This window comes from Fistularia commersonii, chromosome 3 (assembly GCF_037954325.1).
Source record: "Fistularia commersonii isolate RoL2024-O1a breed Wild chromosome 3, RoL_Fcom_v1.0, whole genome shotgun sequence".
Taxonomy (NCBI): Eukaryota; Metazoa; Chordata; class Actinopteri; order Syngnathiformes; family Fistulariidae; genus Fistularia; species Fistularia commersonii.
Genome location: NC_141286.1, coordinates 14,319,911 through 14,337,103, shown reverse-complemented (window position 1 = coordinate 14,337,103; position 17,193 = coordinate 14,319,911). Strand labels below are relative to the sequence as shown.

Below are 17,193 nucleotides of genomic sequence, written 5' to 3'. Positions count from 1 at the left end.
CTTACACAGAAGATACTGCAGAAATACACTAACAGTTGCATCTTCCACTCTAATTGCCTTCAGAGGTTCTCGTAAGGAAAAAATGCAAGTAAGAGAAATTGTTACATTATTTTAAAGGTTTTTCTTTGTGCTTCTTCCTCTCCTTTTCCATGCCTGGAAAGACGCTCTGCCATTTTAAGGATTTTCCAGGATCCACGCGAGGCCTGCCTTCGGCTTCATGGTCATGTGACCCCATTGAACCTCAAGAGCTTGTTCAGTAATTCTGAAATTCACCACGTTGCAGAGAAAACATACAGTGCATCTCTCCCCCAACCGAGCTGATGTTTATCTTTGAGCTCCTTTTCACTAATTCCACCTTTATTTAAGACTTTATTACAATGACTTATTAATAGCAGAAACACATCTTTTTTTTGGGGTTGAATAACATTTGAAATAAATCCAAATAGGTAGAACATACACAAAAAAACAAAAACAAATTAAGACTTGCCAGGTGAAAAAATACAATGTATAATCAACAAGGAGCAAAAGCAATGACTTGTCAGATGAAATAAAAAAAAAAAAAGAAAACCTAAAAGATCTAGAAATCTTCTAACTGTGATCCATCCTTTAAACATGTACTTATATCTGGGCATCTGGATAGATAGCTTACTCTTCTGATTCTGTTCTGAGGTACAATCAGTAACAATCAATAATTATCAATCATAGATTGGTGCTGCAATCAAAACAAAACTTATTTTGCAGGTTGTTGGAAGTCACTGTCCTTCTAAGTCAGAACTCAGTAAAAAGAAGTAAAGCCATCAGAAAAAATGAAAAGAATAAATAAAATGACAATCGTGATTTTAACATATCTCCTGATCAAAATGAAAGATCAATCTTGAGTTGGTGTTTTGCCACAGTGAAGCAACACTGCCCGTCACGCAGGCATTTTGTCCAAAGTAATTCTCCAGATATAAAAATAAAACTTCCTTTTTTTTTAGGGGGGTCGGGGGTCGGTGATGTGACAGTCTCTCTCTACCCAGGGGTCAGAGGTCAGAGGGGTGTGAGGTTCCCTGCAGGACTTCACTTTTTCTGTTGCGTACGTGAACCACCTCCTTCCGCTCCTTCAGGAAGTTCCCGAAAGCATCCTTCTCTTTGCTCTCCTCCGTCACTACGATAGGTTAAAAAAAGAAGGGGTCACTTCTGGGATCACTCGCCGTGCAAGTAGGCTTAATGAGGGATTTCTTTCTTACCGCTGTGGTCAATGTCATCTGTGTCGCTGTCCTCCGCATCCTCCTCGTCATTGTCAGGGTTACCACGTGTCATAATGAGGTCGCTGGGCCCGGGTATTGCGACGTCCTCTGTGGACATTGAGGGAGTCAGCAAAAACAACATGAAACAGAACATTTAGGTTTTCAACCCAACTCTATTGCCCCCTGAGACAGAATCAATATCGCCATGGAAACATCTTCTATAAAACTACAGTTATGGAAGTACAATGAACTATATAAGCAGTGTTTCAAGTCCCTTGGTGGCTGCTTGGGACAGAGCTGTGGTTCTGTGTGGTGTGTGTGTGTGTGTGTGTGTGTCTGTTCTCCGAACACAGGTGTTGTGACTCGTCTAGTGCAGTAGATAGAGGGAAGGTGCAAGCCTACTTCCTGTCTGCTTGCTACCTCACTTTCAGAGAGCAACCACTAGCTAGCCCTTGTGATGAATGAAGAGGCAGCTCATACATCAGTCTTCTTCTGCCAGTACAAAGCCTCTCCATCACCAAGACTCCTGCCAGGCCTCCCCGTGGCACACATGGTAACTGGGGCCTTGCAGCCTGGGTGAGGACCAGCAATCGGAAATGGTAGAAGTCTGGTGGCGGGAGCAGGTCTGAATGCGCTGGAAGCTCCTGGTCAGAACCCTGCACACCAGTGGCACAGGGCTTTCTGGCCTCTGATGATAAAACCCACCCCAAACACCAGAAGCTCAGATGGGCAGAACACTCTGAACCCTGCCTGAACCAGCCCTCCCAACAGACCCCTCAGTGTCGGATGAGTTACCTGACCACCTCACTATTAAAGACCTCGATCTCCCATCAACCTTTGAGGAGGTTAGACGTGCAGTAAGATCACTGAAGAACAAGTCCCCTGGCCCTGATAACATCCCTGCAGAGATCTTCAAATATGGAGGCTACCCCTGCACTCCCACACTCTACCTCATTGTTGCAGATGTCTGGCAGCAAGAAACAGTCCCTCAACAGTGGAGGGACGCAAACATCATCACCATCTACAAAGGCAGAGGATATAAGTCCATCTGTAGCAACAGCCGTGGCATTTTACTTCTTGCTGTTGCCGGAAAAGTCCTGGCCAAAGTCATGCTGCACAGACTGGTGGGTGCACAGACTGCACTCCGCTGGGTTGTTCATGTCATCAGGATGCCAATTCCATCTTGGCCGCCGTTCTGCTGGTGGTCAGAAAAGGCAATACAAGGACCAATTGAAAATCCTGATGAAGAAGTGACCGACAATTAGTGCTCCTTAAATTCCAGCCGCACTTGAGAGCTGGCTTTCATAGCTGGGCTTTCGTAGCGTAGGGCACCGCGAATGAAGGCAAACGCGAAACAAGGCAGTCAACTTTTTCAAGGCAAAAACTTCTTCAAGCGAAAACGCAGTCAAATCAAACTGACAAAACCCAGTTACAATCACCCACCAACTGCTTCCCTAGTTTAGACCATGTGCTTCCTTCCCATCCCCAGTGTAGCACCCACACGCAGACCCCACGTTGGGTCGCACCTAGACGCCGCAACCCTTCCAACCTCATATATCCAACCATATCCAACTACACTAAATAGGAGGTATCCGGGGCTCTCTGGAACTGACGGTCAACAGTAAAAGAAAAGGCAACAGATGTCATTGCTGCCTGTATATCCACTCGCACACGAAACTTTCTAGCTCTAACAGAAACATGAATTGCACCGGAAAACAGCCAGAGCCACACCAGCTGCCCTGTCCGATATGTGCACATTCACTCACACCCCCAGAGCAAATGAGCGTGGCGGTGGAACCGGCTTGTTAATCTGCCCAGAATGGAAATCCTCTCCTGTTTCCATCCCACACTTTCTTCCATCCTCCTTTGAGTTCCATGCCATCCCTGTCCCTCACCCGGTGAGACTCACTATTATAGTTGTGTACCGTCTACCAAGGCCCTTCGGGTTATTTCTGGAGGAACTTAATGCGCTCATATCACACTTCCCCATTGACGATTCTGCTCTTACTCTTCTTGGTGACTTCAACTGTGGGGAGAAGGACAAGCTAGAACCACAGTTTCTCTCCTTTCCTCCTTTGACCTTCACCTCTCTCTCTCCCCTCCCACCCATGCGGCCTGTCGTCAGCTTGACCTAATCTTCACCAGAAACTGCCCTCCGACTAACGTCTCAGTCATGCCTGTAGATAAGAAACAGCTCTCAGATCACCATTTCATCACCTGCACCCTAGCCCTCACCCCCTCTACCTCAACTCCCCCCACTGCCCACCTGGTCTCTACACGCATACAGCTCCGTTCACTGAATCCCATGGATCTTGCCTCATCCACTACTGCTTCGCTCCCCTCGATCAATTCATTTTCCCTCCTCCCCGCTGACGAAGCTACTGACACACTGATTTCCACCCTCTCCTCCTCAATAGAACAACTCTGCCCCCTCACCTCCAGACCTGTTCGCTCGAGCCCACCAGCTCCATGGCTATCTGACACTAGTGACAGACGGACACTCAGAGCGGCTGAACGCAAATGGAAGAAGTCCCTTCTCCCTGATGACCTCCAAACCTTCCAATCGCTCCTTTCCATCTTCTCCTCCATTCTCTCAAAGGCGGAAGCCACCTTCTATCGCTCCAAAATTCAACCCTCTGCATCTAATACCAAGAAACTCTTTGAAATCTTTACTAAACTTCTCCAACCCCCTTCCCCTCCCTCCCACCTCTTCCCGATGATTTTGCAAACTTCTTTGAAAATAAAGTAAATGACATCAGATCCTCTTTCTGTCACAATCCAACTAGCTCCACAGCCAACCACCCCTCCTCTACCTCCCCACCCATCGCACCAGTCACTACCCCCCCCCTCCCCAAACCCGTCCTCTTCATCCCCATCTAACCCACCTCAGCCTACCCTGCCTCACTTCACCCCTCTCTCTCCCCCCGAGGTTCTCAAACTCACAACATCCAGCTGGCCGACCACCTGCTCCCTCCACCCGGTCCCTTCCCCCCTCTTACAATCCACAGCACCAGACCTTCGCCCCTTCCTATCTCACCTCATCAACACGTCTCTCCAGACGGGCTGCTTTCCATCTGCCTTCAAGTCTGCTAGGGTCACCCCTCTGCTCAAGAAACCAGCACTTGACCCATCTGATGTCAAAAACTATAGACCCGTCTCCTTACTACCCTTTCTCTCAAAAACACTTGAGCGCGCAGTCTTTAAACAACTTTCTCACCACCTTCAGCAAAACGACCTCCTGGACCCTCTTCGGTCAGGGTTCAAAGTAGGTCGTTCGACAGAGACAGCCCTCCTTGCAGTATCACAATCACTGCAGGAAGCGAGAGCAGCCTCTCTCTCATCTGTGCTTATACTTCTTGACCTGTCAGTCGCGTGCGACAGTCAACCACCAGATCTTTGTCTCCACCCTCAAGGGTCTGGGTGTCACAGGATCTGCACTCTCCCTGTTGGGATCCTACCTGACAGGTCACTCCTACCAGGTGACATGGCGGGGAGCTGTGTCTGAACCACGCAGACTATCTACCGGTGTTCCACAACGTTCGATTTTAGGCCCTCCCTCCTCTTCTCCCTGTACACGACATTGCTTGGTTCTGTCATTCACTCCCATGGCTTCTCTTACCACTGCAATGCTGACGACACACAGCTGATCTTGTCCTTCCCTCCGTCAGACACAAAGGTGGAAACCCGAATCACAGCTTGCCTGTCCGACATCTCAGATTGGATGGCAACTAACCACCTGATGCTCAACCTAGACAAGACTGGGCTGCTCTTTCTCCCGGGGAAAGGTTGTCCACGTAGAGACCTGGCCATCACCATTGACAGCACTGTGGTAGGGCCAACCACAACTGCAAGAAATGTGGGTGTCGTCCCAGACAACCACCTGTCGTTCTCTGCGAGTATCGCAGCGGTCGCACGTTCCAGCAGATTCCTCCTTCACAACATCAGGACAATTCGCAGATTCCTCACGGAGGATACGGCACAGATACTCATCCAGGCTCTAGTCATCTTTCGTCTGGACTACTGCAACTCCCTCCTTGCTGGTGCCCCAGCGGTGACCGTTAGGCCTCTGGAGCTTATTCAGAAAGCGGCAGCCCGCCTGGTGTTCAACCGTCCCAAATTCTCCCACACAACTCCCCTTCTTATGTACCTACACTGGCTCCCGGTAGCCGCCTGCATCAAGTTCAAGACCCTGGTGCTCGCCTACCGGGCAGTGAATGGGACAGCCCTGTCATATCTTCAGGATATGGTCAAGCCACACGTCCCTACCCGTCCCCTCCGATCTGCCACCTCTCGGCGACTGTCAACCCCATCACTCAGAGCCACTGGCTGCCTATTGAACCGGTCTCAGCTCTTCACGGTCTTGGCTCCTCAGTGGTGGAATGAACTCCAAGAAAAGGTTAGAACAGCGGGGTCGCTGCCCATCTTCTGCCGTGGGCTGAAAAGCTGAAAACGTACCTCTTGACCAAGCACTATCCCACTAATTGCACTTAGCCTCCCCCCCCCAAAAGAAACGAAGAAATGAATGTATGTATTTATATGGTTTTGAGCTGGCTATTTGGTAGAGTGGTGACTTCTGAATAACGACTACTGGTACTTTAGATCTTCGGTTATTGAATTGCAATTTTTGTAAGTCGCTTTGGATAAAAGCGTCTGCTAAATGACTGTAATATAATGTAATGTAATGAAGTGCAGTCTGAAGCAAACCCTGCCGGAGGAAGCCGCCACCCAGCGCTTCACCTGGCGGAGACTCTGCCAACAAGGTGTGCACAGACTTGAGGAGGATCGAAATGATAGATCGTTGAAGAAACGCACAAGGAGACATGAAGCCTGCATTAAATCTACAACCAAAGCCTAGGGATTCACTTGCCCTGACAGCGGCACACAGTGTGGATTAAGGATTAGACTCTATAGCCACAGCATGACTACAAGTAGCAGAGGCAGGACTGTCATCATCGGACACAATGGACCACCAAGAGAGAGAGAGAGCGTGCATGCATGCATGTGTGCGTGTGTGTATGTGTACTTGCAATATTATAGCAAAATACCTGATTTGAGTTTTTCTGATTACTTTATTTGGAAAATTTACAAGGATATTTTCTTGTTCCAGCTTACTAACATACTGATATATCACAGCTATACCTTAACTTACAAGTATATTTTGTAACGACCAAATATTTGTATATTTGGTCATAACTCATAACTCAATTTGCCCTGATGTCATTTTCAATTTCCAAGCCAAAATGACTTGAAACGCTAGTAATCTGTTCCAGCTCCAGGGTTTTGGGGTGTGTTTTGTCACATATCGTATCAATTCATTGTTAGTGGATGCAAATCTCAATTCGTTTTTTTTTTTCAATTCCAATGTCTATTGTCCAATAGTTCTCCTGTGTTTAATGATTTAATTTTCAATTGTCATTTGCTTCTACATTTCTCTTTATAAGGTTTTTTATTTTTCTTTGACGAGATCAAGCACTACATGTTGGTAATCATCTTGTGCATTTGAGCTGAAACCTGGTTTTAGACCTGGAACTGACCTGATGTGAAACTCTGATGGGGCTGTGGCAAAGCTGCACTGTCACAATTCGCATTCTATTTTGATAATCTCAGCCACTGACCTGTGGGCGGAGCGCTTGACATGTCGACGGCACCGAGGTCCCTCCTGAGACGCTCAAACTGGTGCTGCTGCGATTTGCTCTGAGCCTCGGCCTGCCGGGTCGGGGAGTCAAGAGACGGACAGGATCAAGCCAAGTGTACACTGAACTCCTCAGCCACGGTGGCAGGATTGAAACACACTCACCAGCTGCCTGCAGAGTCTTTCATATTCAGGTCTGTACTCTCTGAGGGACAGGAGGGGATGGTTAGAACAGGCTGAGATCAGAAGGACTAATATCCAGGTAGGCCGGGGTCACCTCTCACCTCTCGTACTCCTGGGCAGCATCCTCCACCTGGACAAACAACTCGTCCAATCCGTTGCCAGTGACAGCAGATACGCCCACCACCTGCAGACAGATACACACTGCGTCTGTAACCTTCCATTGGTGAGGAATAAGAAGTGGTTGACTCGATTTGAATATATATATTTTTTTTTACAAAAACTACAACCACTGTCAGCTCTCCAGACTTCCTGCCTAAGGTCAACGGTCCCTTTATCTGACTCTGCAAGGGCTCCTCACCCTCAGGTTGGTGTAGAATTCATCCAGAACCAGACTCATGGAGCGCGTCAGGTTACTGACGTAAGAGGTTTCCTGATTGAGGGCGTCCTGGAAGACCTCGAAGTCCTGCATCCACTCCACGGCAAAACTGTGGTCGATGATGTCGGTCTGTAAAGACAAGCAGGTGCCGGGGCCAGCCAGCTCCGTCAGCATAGTGTGACGGAGGACAAAGTCTATCTAAGGAGCCGATTCAGAGACAACTCGGCCAGGTCCTGGAATGACAGACAGGAAGAGACCTCACCTTGTTCATCGCCACGATGAAGGGCAACTTGGTCTTGTACAGGATGCTGAAGGAGAGTAACATCAGTTTAATATTCAGTGACTGGAGTGCCCCCTGCTGGCCGTGCTGCCGGTGTCCCAACCACATTTTGTCCAGCTTAGTTCTTATTTACTTCCAGAAGTTCAGGTTCAGACACATTTTAGAATACCTGCATGCATATAACATGTTGGACATGAAGGTAACGGGGTTGACGCTGCGGGACGTGTCCATCACGTACACCACAATGCAGGGGAAGGACGAAGCCTGAAACACACACACGGGGTGAAATCAAAAACAGACAATCACAGAGAAGGGAACAAAAAGGCCTCCTGAGACTCACCAGAGCCTCTGTGATGATGGTTCCTGACGCTGACCAAGTGAAGACTTCGATCTGCCCCGGGGTATCAATCAGCACATACCTGCGGAGGTCAGAGGTCATCAGACAGGAAGAACACAAGGTGGATGAAACAAGGTAGTCAGTGACTAAAATGCAAGTATTTGTTGGAATAGAATACAATAGCCTTCACTGTCATTGCATAATGCAACAAAATAGGAAAGAACAACAGAACTGGCAATTTTGTACATACATTTTAGATAAATTTTCATGTAAGTCTTTCCAAGTAAGTGTTTTCTTTCTTGTTCAAAGTAAATGTAACCATACTGACCTGTAATTCTGCTTCTTCTTCTCTATGAAATGCATCACCTGATGAACATACACAAAACCACATACACAGAGTTACTACAGAGGAAAAGGACAAAGTATGGTAAAAAGAAGCACCTCTGCAGCTTAACAAGTTTAAATGTCACTGTACCTGGGTGAGAGTAACTGCAGGCGAAGGCCCATTACATCCCTATACTTCACTCCATGATTACATTTTTTTCTCATTATCTCATGAAACTGTGTTGATTTTGGTAGGAAAAACTTGGAGGATATATTTCAAGCATTTACATCAGGTGACAAAACAAACGCACCTGATCGAAGCGCGTGGCAAACAGGTTTAGTGACGTGACGATGCCTCCGTTGGGTCCAAGGCCGTACTGCTTCATCACCTCCTTGTATTTGACGGTGTCTCGGATGTCTGGAGGACAGAAGACGGAGACAGTTTAGACCAGGAAGATCATACTCCGAAACCAGGGCTGGGTAAAACAACAACAAAAGTGGAGGGATGTCAAGAAGGAAGTACAGAAATGAGTGGGTCTGGATGGAAATCAAATTGATAAATGCAGTTCATTGCTTCTGTTCACTGGCTCATCCTCACATCCTCACCAATGTTGGCAGGGAAGGGCACTTCATGAACGGCCGGGTCCAGGTTAATGATGTAGGGGGGCTGTTTCTTGCTGTGAAGGTAGGCAGTCAGTCTCTGCAGGACAGGCAACACAGCAACAGATAGTTCGTCATGAAACCGTTTGGCCGAAGAGCAAGTGACTCAAAAATCGCATATTCTGACAACATGAACAAACCAGAAACTGTGATAAACTTATCGTGAATTGCTGTGGGATACAACTTCTTACAACAAAGTTAGGGTGAAAAAATAATTTCGCATGTAAATTATAAATGATGCTTCAACTTTCTCTGCTAACGTGTCGTACCAAACTAATCTAAAAATATAAGTGAATGAGCCCGGTGGGCAAAAACACATCAGCCATCAACAATGTCAACAGCAATTAGAAATCCCATCCACCATCATATTCTATGAAAATATTGTATTGTCTTATTTTAGCTTCACAAATACATTTATTTGGGTTTGTTACGGGAGCCGAGTACTTTAATTGTGGTTCATCCAGTGGAAAGCAGCTGGAAGTAAGACTCAAAGTGTTACTGGAGTCAGCTTGAGTTAGGTCATGCTAAGCTAACATTAGCCGCTGTCGTTACCTGGACGAAAGTGGTTTTACCGGATCCAGCCATGCCGAGAACGATAAGACACACGGGCTTGTCCTGGGACGCGGCTCCCGGGTTCAGTTCTTGTTCCACCGTAGACGAACATCCCGGTTCATCCGTTAGATGCTCCTCAGCGCCGTGACACCTCGCCGCTCCGGCCATGTTTGACGTCAGTAACCTACTGCCGCAAACAGACTGGCGATGTTGTGATACGGTTCGTTATACTTGAGAAGCACTTATTAAGTTTGGCCACTAGAGAGAAGCAGAGAGACCGTTTTAATAAAACAATTTTTTTTCCCCAAAGAACTCACTTCTTACAAAATTAAACTTTAAAAAAGTACTTAACAAGAAATACCACGAGGACAAGAACTGGTGAAACCCGTCTTATCGATGACACACCCGCAAAGGGTCATGGGTAATTTTTCTTTCTAGTTATAATCTCTGGTATGACTTGGACATGGAAAACAAGCTCAGATAGTTTAGAAAGCAGTAACCACGACTTGAACTGATCTACTGCGTGTATAACATGCAGTTTGCGTTATTATTTAGAAAGAACATTAATTAAAGAAAATAAATGAATACATAAATGAACCACTCGATGTGATATGGTATACGGAACGACAACAAATTAGGATAGTTGCTCATCAATATAAAATGAGCAACCGCTGTTACAGAATTTGTACATGTATGTGTACTTGATAGCCAATAATTGCAACACTTTTTAAAATAATTTTCTCAGTATTCGAAAATCACAGGGCCATATTTAAAGTGAAGCCCCCCTCATACAGCAGACAAAATACTTTCTTTTTTGGCCATTGTTCGGTTTCAAATATTCCGATTTGCAAGATTTTTACAACTATCCTGACTGTAACTACTACTGCTGCTACTTCTAAAGAAGTTGTAGTATTAAAAAATGGACAAAATATCACGGGTGAATCAACATTTTGGCCATTCCTATTGTTGTTATTAGTACAATAAAATGCCCGAGTGCACGGAAACATTTTGGTATTCATGTTATGTGTATTTTATGAATATCGACTTCAATGTATTATGCATTTAACATTGAAGTGCATTAATGGTTGATTCCGGTCAGACCGATTCCGCTTCTTCCTGCATTGTTTCGATATGGCAACTCGACATCGCTTATCTGTGTCGTTTGTAGTCTTTACGGAATGACAGTATTTTAATTCTTTGATTGTTGTTTCCTTTGTGAAAAATAAACAGATACGCTCTCCTTCTGTCATCTAACTGATCGATGTGCTCACTCTAACACGTTACTGTCAACACGCAGACATCGTTAATCATTAAACCTAGTAGATCCCAGGTAAATCGATGCCTAATTGACGTCATCGCTGCTCGAAGCGGAAACAAGTGAGAGCTGACGGTGACCCCACTGGAGGGTCCGAATCGAAACAGTCATGGTTTTCGAGTCTCTGGTCAGCGACCTTCTCAACAGGTTCATCGGGGACTATGTGGAGAACCTGGACAAATCCCAGCTCAAGATCGGGATCTGGGGAGGTGAGCTCCGTGGTTAGCTAGTGGCAACTGCTAAACGGACCCAGATAGACCAGACTCCATTTAGAAACGTCACTCTTCAATGCTTACATTTTTCTTTACAAATGTAAACAAGCAAAAGCACAATTCCGACAGCTCTGGGGTATAAAAAACACCTTCCTTTTGAATTCGGAATTGGTGCTTTTGTGTCGACAAACGTCATTTTTCGTCAATTTTGCTTGGCGACACAGCCTCATGGATGATGCTTGACCGGAAGTGAGCTGTTTGTTGATGTTTTGAGATGTGCTGTTTCGCGTACTGTCAGTGGCCTCTGTAGAACTACTTGCATGCGGAAGTGTATCAAAGCTCAAGTCGACTGAAAGTCACAACTGGTTATTCGTTTTTATTTGAAACCACCGCTTGGAAACACATCCCTGTCTAAATATTCCCAGGTTCAAACGAGGTTTGGCGTGCTGTTTCGTGCCACCCATAAACAATCAGCAGAGCTTTGTTTTTTTTGTGAAATGCTGTTACAATTGTCCTCATACCTTGTGGTGATTTCTCTGCCAAAATACTAGAGCAGTCAGTTGATTTTAACACATTTTTTATTTTTTTAGGCCCGTATTTTGATATTAGTTTAATGAAAAGAAGACCAGAACCGTGGACGAGCTCAGACAAAATGAAGTAGTGCTTCCTCAAAAACGCCAAACAAAACTGACAATGAACATCTGTGAACCACAATGTCCGGGACCTAAAACCACGACCCAACTCCCAGTCCCATGGGGTTAGAGGCCACGCCCCTTAGTGTCCGCCACAATAGATGATTAAATAACATTTACTCAATTTAATCAAAATGGCACCATTTTTTATATTTTTTCATTGTTACGAACTGGACAAGAAAGAAGCTATATTACAAACTTTGCATTAATTATCAGAGGCTGCAGAAGATCCTAGCAGGTATCTGTGGTTGCTGCCATTTCAAGGTCCAGCAGCTGTCTAATATAGAGTTACAACACTGTGCTATGTATTCAACAAGGAAAATTGGAAGTATTGGTTTCATGCCTTGAAAAAGTGCTACAGATGCTGCTTTGCTTTAAGAATACTGGTAGAGAAGTACAGAGAAGGTCACAGTGAGCTGCACTGCGCCTTTGTAGATCTAGAAAAAGCATATGACAGGGTGCTGAGAGAGGAGCTATAGTTATGTATGAGAGAGATGAGATGAGAACAACTTTATTCATCCCGAAGGAAATTGTTGTATGAGGAAGCCTGGAGTGGCAGGGAGGTGTGTTAGACTGGTGCTGGACATGTATGCTAGCTGTGAAACAGGGCTGAGATCTGTTGTTGGTGTGACATAGAGGGTGACGTTGGAGGTGGGACTACATCATGGATCAGCTCTGAGCCCCTTCTCGTTTGCAGTGGTGATGAATAGGCTGACAGATGAGGTTACACAGAAATCCATATGAACCATAATGTTTGCTGATGACATTGTGATCTATAGTGAGAGCAGGGAGCAGGTGGAAAATCTTGAGAGGTATACTCTGGAAAGCTGAGGATGAAGGTTAGCCATAGCAAGACAGACTATTTGTCTGTGAATGAGAGGGATCCAAGTGGAATGGTGTAAAACAGGGAATTGAGATAGAGAAGGGGAAGGATTTAAAGCACTTGGAGTCATTTCAAAGCAATGGAGAGTGTGTGAAGAAACATGTTCAAGCAGGTTGAATGAATACATATTTTTTTGACACTTGAACACCAAGCTTGATACACATGAACATTGTCAGGACTTTGTTTGGGCTAGGGTGTAACCCCAAGGGAAAGGGCACCACCTACACTGTTGGACAGGTTTGCCTTCTTCTCATCCCGTTTGCAGAGCAGGTCAACTATGCCATCCCAACCGCACCCTCACACTCACAGACACACACACATGCACATGTGTGGCTGCACACAAGAACACACAAACACAGGAGATACAGTCACATCAATACACATTTGATCCCACTGTGATTTTGCAAGTTCTTTCCCTGAGAAATCATGGTGGCGTCTAAAATTTTCATTGTTGGTGCGTTTCCACTGTTAGAGATGGAATCTAAAAAAAAAAAAAATCAGAAATCACATTGTATGATTTTTTTAACAATTTATTTGTAAATTTTAGGGTCAACTTAAGTGTTTGATCCCTTGAGTCAAAGAATTTTATACTTGGTACAGAAGCCTTTTTAAACAATATTAGATGTCAACCTGTAGGTCTTCACCAGGTTTGCACTGCAGCAGTGATTTTGGCCCTGCTGTCTCTACCTGTCATTTTGCCTTTTAGGCTCATCAAATTAAGCAGCTCCTCCATACAGCAAAAATTATCATCTTCTCTCCACAAAAAATTAACAGCTGTGTGGTGTCTGTTGCATCTGTACTCTCATTGCATGCTATTGCAATTTTTACTGATATTTTTGCTCGCATTGCATGTGCGTTAAAATCAAAAGCACAAGCTTTGCCTATCAGCTGACGTTTCAAGTTAGCTGACAAGTCCTCGATTCTCCGTACCACTGTATTTCTGGATAAGCTCACATTGTTGAAATCCTGCACATTTTCTGGTGACATTATATCAGTGACTTTGATGAGGCACTGCTTTAAGAAATCCCCATCTGAGGATGGTTTGCTGTGCTGGGCAATAAGGTCATAGCTTGCTTTTGTGGTGTTTTCCTGTATTTTGTGAGCTTAAAAAAGAGAATTGTTGTTAAGCTTGCAGGCCAGCTGCCATTTGCTTGAATTTCTGTGTTTGTTCGGCTCCGGTATTCGATGTGTAGCTCTTATAGTGCAAAACAAGAAGAGTCTAAAATTTGGACTCTTCTAGTTTTGTGCCTGTTTTGTCTGCATATTTCCCTATCATGGCACTTGTGATGACTAATCTAATTTTATCTAAACCGCATTTTCCCATCTCTTATTCGTTTTCCCCCTCCTGTTTGTTGACTCTGACTCTCCTTTGACGTTTCTGCAGGAAATGTTGTCCTGGAGAATCTGAAAGTGAAGGAAAATGCATTGGTAAGTCCTAAACCTACACGCTTCTGATGTCATTGCACACATTTCTCCAGAGAGTCGCATTGAAAGCAGAAAGACATCAGAGCTGCTCCTCCAAATGGAACTCTGTCCCCTTTTTTCATTCATACTTTGAAGCCTGACACCCTGCAAGAAATCCTTCAGGTTGCACCTCGGCCCATCTGCTTTTATTACCAGAGTATAGTACAGCTTTTTTTTTGTTTCAGAGTGAATTTGACGTCCCGTTCAAAGTGAAGGCTGGGCAGATTGGTGAGTCTTTGATGGTTGACGTGACTCAGATCCCCTAATATTTGAAAAAAAAAACAGAATAAAACTCAACAGCTAAAGTTGTAAAGATAAAGGAAAACTCTGAAGTGCATACGACCCCTCTGAACATTATTTATTGGGATTAACCTAATTTAGACTGATCCATTTGCCGGTGTGTTTCAGGGAAACTGACACTGAAGATCCCCTGGAAGAACCTTTACAATGAGGCCGTGGTCGCTACGCTGGAGGGCTTGTACCTGCTTATTGTTCCTGGAGCCAGTAAGTGCATAGTTTTCTCAGAGGTGGCCTTGACGCTATTCTTTCAGACACTATCTTGACCAGTCATCTTAAATCAGCTGTCTTGTGTCATTGAATTAATCTTATTGTCATCTTATTCTCTAACAGGATTCTCTGTTATTCAACTTGGATTTTTTTCCAAAAATGTGATAGGAAATGTCTGGAAAATGTATGCGTTGAGGTGTCTGGGATGACCAGAGCTGTCAGGTGTGGGGAGGGGAAGAGTGTTCCAGAAATAGAGGGATGTGTAATCCCTCTGACATGTTTTTCATGGTTTGATAAGTTCTTCTAGTTGGATAAGCCTGGGTTATTCAAAACCACCTGAAATTTCTGTTAACCCTTAGACCCCCCCCCCCCCACAATTCTACTGTGGAATACCACAGCTCTGTCCACCAGTGAGTTACACGGGTGTCATTTGGCTTGACAGAACTTGTTTGAATTCTGAACAAAAAGCCATCTTGTTATATGGAAAAACTACACTACTGTATCACCGGGATTAACCACCATCATCAGTCTTCAGTGCCAAATTCTAGATTATTGATTATCCGTCAGGTTACTGTTCTGCAGAAACATGTCTTAGTGAACCAAGGTGTTTCCAAACGAATACTGGGCTTACACCTTAAGATTTGAAAAGATTTTTAAAAGACTTGCGTAAAACCATCATCTCACAGCAACTCACATCTAAAGACTAGTATTTAGAGTTGTGAGTAGGCAGAGACTGTGATTTTACAAAGATTTTACATCTAAAGACTCTAAAGGCTCTTCTTTCTGTTTAATCCATACTGATCGGTACGTCTCTGCCATCACCGTTCATCCATAATGCAAAGAAATACTGTCTCTGCCACCCATACCGCTCTGGTGATTGTTTGCTTTCTGGTTTTGCTGGAGCTCAACTATTAGTTGTTGATTCAGTCTTTAAGGTGACAAAACACAAAGACTTGTGATAATATCAAACATGAATGGCAGCACAGTAGCGCAGCTAGAAGGTCCTGGGTTCGATTCCCAGGCCTGACGGGGCCTTTCTGTGTGGAGTTTGCATGTTCTACCCGTGTCTGTGTAGGTTTCCTGCGGGTACTCCTGTTTCCCTTACCACTAAAAGCATGTACAATAGGTCAGTATGAATGAGAGTGTGTTTGTGAGCCCAACTGTGGGACAACAGATGCAAATTAGCCCATGGCTACTATCCGGAGTGGTGTGTTTACATGCATGTCTCATGTGTATTCATTAACATGCATTGTCCCAACCAAATAAATAAAAATAAAAATAAAATCAAATAAATGTTTGATATTGTCATAAGCCCCAAGACTTGGCAAAGACTGGGATTCATCTGAGCTGAGAAACGCTACTAGCTCACATTTATTGACCGAGATGAAGGGAGGACACAGTGATTCCATTAAGACTCCCCTAAGACTCCCTTCTGATTTCCAGTTTTATGTCTGTGACCGCAAAAACTGTAAGGTTAAGCCCGGCAAAAGTGTCATGTGTTTTTCTGAGGGATTCCGGTATAATGACCTCAGCGGCATGTATGGTGATAGATTAGATACTATTCTAAAACCATCACTGTCAAAATCATTGACAGAATTGACAGAGGATCATCCAAGTTGGAGAAATCCAGGGCAAGAAAGACATGATGTATGGAACCGTCCTGTTTCAAGCTGCATTACACATGCTATTATTGTGACAATAATGTGAAAACTATGCTGTTATTTCTGATATTGGGTTTTTTAGTAAAGAGTAGCTAGTCCAGGATGTAAGGGTATGATGGCATTGAATGTATTACCGGAGGCGGGGGAGTGTATGTTCTTAGTTTCTCTGTGTTTTCCAGTTGGATCCCAATTGAAATCAAGGCCGTACAACGGTAAGCTGCCAAGGACACCGGGTGGTACATAAGGATCAGAATCAGTCTCTCTGCTTCCTGTCGGGGCTGCACGATCTCTACAAAATGTACAGGCTGTTTAATAGAAATGCTTATTTCACGACAAAAGCCTATAACGTACCAACAGCTGGAGGGCTTTCACATTGAAGCAGCTCTAGTTTGCCAATTTAGCCTGTGTCTGAAAAAGATATCACATCGTGCAGCTCTATGTTGTCATCGACACTGATTGTTTTTTGTAGCATCTTAGCCTTGGTCTAATCTGGTTATAGTTTTTCAGACGGTGTTCCTGAGAGCTCCTGGGGATTCAAATTTGATTCTTTCGAAACAGTAGGGAAGGTGTGGGCGGTTAGATGAACATGGCATATTGGTGATCGGCTGAGGTTTGAGTTTATGTTGGTATTGCTGAGGGATGTTTATGTGGGTGAAGCTCTGCTTTCCAGTTTCAGCTGTGTCTCTTGCCATCAACCTCGGGAAGAGATGTCTGAATTGAGAGTCGCCAGCAGCAGACAGTCGCAGGGTAAAGACTTTTTATTTTTCTGACTTCAGCCATCAAGTATGACGCAGCAAAGGAGGAATCCCAACAGCAGGAGGTGAAGCAAAAGGAGCTGCAACGCATTGAGGACGCGCTGCAGATGGCGGCACGTAGAGGTGAGACC

General features: G+C 44.8%; 2 protein-coding genes across 8 annotated transcripts in view; one reads left to right on the top strand and one right to left on the bottom strand.

Moving 5' to 3' along the window:
- Positions 1 to 339: 339 nt before the first annotated feature.
- On the bottom strand, positions 340 to 9,810 carry gpn1 (GPN-loop GTPase 1). Its single transcript, XM_086143732.1, has 13 exons — positions 9,574 to 9,810; positions 8,968 to 9,061; positions 8,673 to 8,779; positions 8,366 to 8,403; positions 8,041 to 8,119; positions 7,870 to 7,964; positions 7,683 to 7,728; positions 7,403 to 7,549; positions 7,146 to 7,228; positions 7,027 to 7,066; positions 6,845 to 6,935; positions 1,230 to 1,337; positions 340 to 1,147 (listed from the first exon to the last, which is right to left on the bottom strand). The coding sequence occupies exons 1-13, from the start codon at positions 9,739 to 9,741 to the stop codon at positions 1,023 to 1,025; spliced, it is 1,221 nt and encodes a 406-aa protein (XP_085999858.1). The 5' UTR covers positions 9,742 to 9,810; the 3' UTR covers positions 340 to 1,022.
- Positions 9,811 to 10,958: 1,148 nt separating this feature from the next.
- Positions 10,959 to 17,193, top strand: part of vps13c (vacuolar protein sorting 13 homolog C) — a 56,294-nt gene continuing 50,059 nt past the window's right edge. For 4 of the 7 annotated variants that reach the window (XM_086143729.1, XM_086143727.1, XM_086143728.1 and 1 more), the window contains exons 1-5: positions 10,963 to 11,097; positions 14,060 to 14,103; positions 14,325 to 14,367; positions 14,548 to 14,643; positions 17,084 to 17,185. In XM_086143729.1, the coding sequence (XP_085999855.1) occupies positions 10,998 to 11,097; positions 14,060 to 14,103; positions 14,325 to 14,367; positions 14,548 to 14,643; positions 17,084 to 17,185 (385 nt within the window). In that variant the 5' untranslated portion in view covers positions 10,963 to 10,997. Of the gene's footprint in view, positions 11,098 to 14,059; positions 14,104 to 14,324; positions 14,368 to 14,547; positions 14,644 to 17,083; positions 17,186 to 17,193 lie in introns of all 7 variants that reach the window. The other 3 variants (XM_086143730.1, XM_086143731.1, XM_086143726.1) reach the window with 3 other exon arrangements.

Excerpts from the sequence above, each read along its gene's own strand:
- gpn1 (XM_086143732.1), bottom strand. The coding sequence starts at position 9,741 with ATGGCCGGAGCGGCGAGGTGTCACGGCGCTGAGGAGCATCTAACGGAT. Across the intron at positions 7,229-7,402 it reads AATTCTACACCAACCTGAGG|GTGGTGGGCGTATCTGCTGT; the intron begins GTGAGGAGCCCT and ends ATCTGTCTGCAG. Across the intron at positions 1,148-1,229 it reads AGATGACATTGACCACAGCG|TGACGGAGGAGAGCAAAGAG; the intron begins GTAAGAAAGAAA and ends AACCTATCGTAG.